The following is a 2447-nucleotide window of genomic DNA, read 5'->3' as shown; positions in this document are numbered from 1 at the left end:
AATAGTAGTAGTTAGAACACCTAGAAGAACCAGGTTCTTCTAGAGCAAAAATTGGATACCACACAAATCCCCCCCCCCTCTTGTGTGGTATTGACGTTTAGAGCATAAATTGGTATCAGAGAGGGTTATCCTTGAAGAGGCTAACACCTTAGGAAAAGATCAACATGAGTGAGCCACCTGGGAACTGGGAAGGGCAATCCATTGCTAGGCTTTCACTTTTAAATGGTCAGTACTATTCTTGGTGGAAGAACAGGATGAGGGATCACATCATAGGAGAAGACTATGAGCTCTGGGACATAGTCACTAATAGTCCTCTAGCAACTACAAAGAAGAATGCTGAAGGAGTGGATGTGCCTAAGACAAGGGCTGACTGCACCGCTGAAGACCTGAAGAAGTGGGAGAAAAATTCCAAGTCCAAGAAATGGCTTGTGTGTGGACTAGGTCCAGATGAGTACAGTAGAATTCAAAGTTGTACTACTGCTAAGGAAATCTAGGACACTTTGCAAGTGGATCATGAAGGAACACCTCAAGTGAAGAGGTCCAGAGGAACACTGTTGTACTCCCAGTATGAGAACTTTACCATGAAGGAAGGAGAAACCATCCAAGAGATGTATACAAGGTTCACCACACTGACAAATGAACTTAAATCTCTTGGAAGGATTATTCTCGAAGAAGACAAAGTTGAGAAGATTTTGACCAGGGTTGTGTCAGTCTCTTGGGAAAGCAAAAGCACTGCTATTCATGAATCAAAGAACATTGCTACCCTCAAGCTGGATAAACTAATAGGAAACCATACTGCCAATGAATTGAGAAGGCAGACCATGAAAATGGAATCACCCAAGAAGGAAAGAAGTCTGGCTCTCATAATTGCTGAAGGTTCAAATCTGGAGGATGATGAAATGGCTATGATCACTAGAAATTTCAAAAATTACTTAATGAGAGGAAAGCTCTCTTCAAGAGGTACAACCTTCAACAAACCAATGGCTCTTGAGAAACAGACCAACGAGGGCTATTACAAGTGTGGTAAGACTGATCACATGATCAAGAACTGTCCTCAATGGGAAATTGAGTGGAAGAAGGAAAGGGCTAAACGAAGGAGCAGGAAGAAGGAACAGGTTCAACAAAAAAGCAACAAAGGATCAACAAAGGCTATGGTTGCTGCCTGGGGAGAAACATTAGATGAGGACTTAGAAGATGAAGCTAGAGATGAACAAGCTCTTATGGCCATAGAAGAATCAGATGATAAACACGAGGTAAGTATTCTTCATCTCAAACACAAGATTAAATTCCTGTCTAAAGAAAGGTTGTCTGAGCTATTGCAGGATTTCATTGATGACTTTGAGATAATTAACAATGAAAAGGAAGAGTTGTCTAGGGAATGTATGATCCTAAAAGCCAAGTGCAAAAATCTAGAGTCAAGGGCTAATATGAGTGAAAGTGAAAATACTAAGTTGAAGAACCAGGTTCTTGAACTAGACACTAGTATCCTAGAAGTTAGGTCTGAGAACTTAAAACTGAAACTAGGAATAGGAAAGAAGAAAGCTGATCACACTCATCTCACCCTAGAAGAAAACTTAGGAAAAATGAAGAACGAGCTATACAAGAAATAGGAGCAAATAAGAGTACTAAAAGAAGATCTAGGGAAGGTAAAACATCAACTAGACAGAACTTGCAAATGGAACAAGGCTTCTGATGCACTCTCCTGGCTACATGAATATCACATTAGTAACAAAAGAGTACTTGGTTATGGGTCTCAAGCACCTAAGTGGGATCCTAAAAGAAAGTACCTCACTCTTACTGAAAATAAAATTTGCACACATTGTGGCAAGACTGACCATTACAAAAATAAATGTAATGCAAAAGAAAAGGCCAGTCAAAAGAACAAAGCTTTTGTTCAAGAAAAAATAGGATGCCTGGGTGGGCTAGAAGGAATCTGATTTATCCATTTGCCGATAGAAAGGGACCCAAACTAGTTTGGGTTCCTAAGACTAACACATGATTTATTTTTGCAGGTCCAAGTGAAGGGAATCAACCAAATATGGTACATGGATAGTGGCTACTCAAAATATATGACTTGAAGCAAGAACCAGTTCCTTTCACTTAAAGACCTAAAGGGAGGCAATGTCTCCTTTGGAAATAGGAATAAAGGTGAGATTATCGGGGTTGGAAAGGTAGGTAAGACAGACTCTCACTCCATTGAGAATGTCTACTTGATAGATGGCTTGAAATACAGCCTTATCAGTGTGTCACAACTGTGTGACAGAGATAACCTTGTAGCATTCACCTCTACTAAATGCTTTGTGATTAATCTTACCACTGACAAGATTGTTTTGCAGGGAAAAAGAGTTAACAATATTTACATTGTAGATTTGTCCACTCTCTCAAAAAATGAACTAACCTGCCTAAGTGTGTTGGATAATGATCCCCTCCTGTGGCATAAAAGACGT

The 2447-nt window shown here is 39.8% G+C and overlaps 1 protein-coding gene across 1 annotated transcript; it reads left to right on the top strand.

The window, feature by feature from the left end:
• Positions 1-581: 581 nt before the first annotated feature.
• On the top strand, positions 582-1610 carry LOC138875233 (uncharacterized). Its single transcript, XM_070154057.1, has 2 exons — positions 582-1253; positions 1362-1610. Exons 1-2 carry the CDS (start codon positions 582-584, stop codon positions 1608-1610), a joined length of 921 nt encoding a protein of 306 aa, XP_070010158.1.
• Positions 1611-2447: the final 837 nt, after the last annotated feature.

The sequence above is a fragment of the Nicotiana sylvestris genome, chromosome 8 (genome assembly GCF_000393655.2).
Source record: "Nicotiana sylvestris chromosome 8, ASM39365v2, whole genome shotgun sequence".
NCBI classification, from domain to species: Eukaryota; Viridiplantae; Streptophyta; class Magnoliopsida; order Solanales; family Solanaceae; genus Nicotiana; species Nicotiana sylvestris.
The sequence above is the reverse complement of the archived record's forward strand: the minus strand, read 5'-3'. Positions and strand labels throughout refer to the sequence as shown.

What these genes read in the sequence shown, in the direction of transcription:
- LOC138875233 (XM_070154057.1), top strand. Translation starts at nt 582, where the DNA reads ATGAAGGAAGGAGAAACCATCCAAGAGATGTATACAAGGTTCACCACA. An exon ending in AATCAGATGATAAACACGAG is followed by an intron (nt 1,254 to 1,361) that starts GTAAGTATTCTT and finishes AACAATGAAAAG; the next exon opens with GAAGAGTTGTCTAGGGAATG.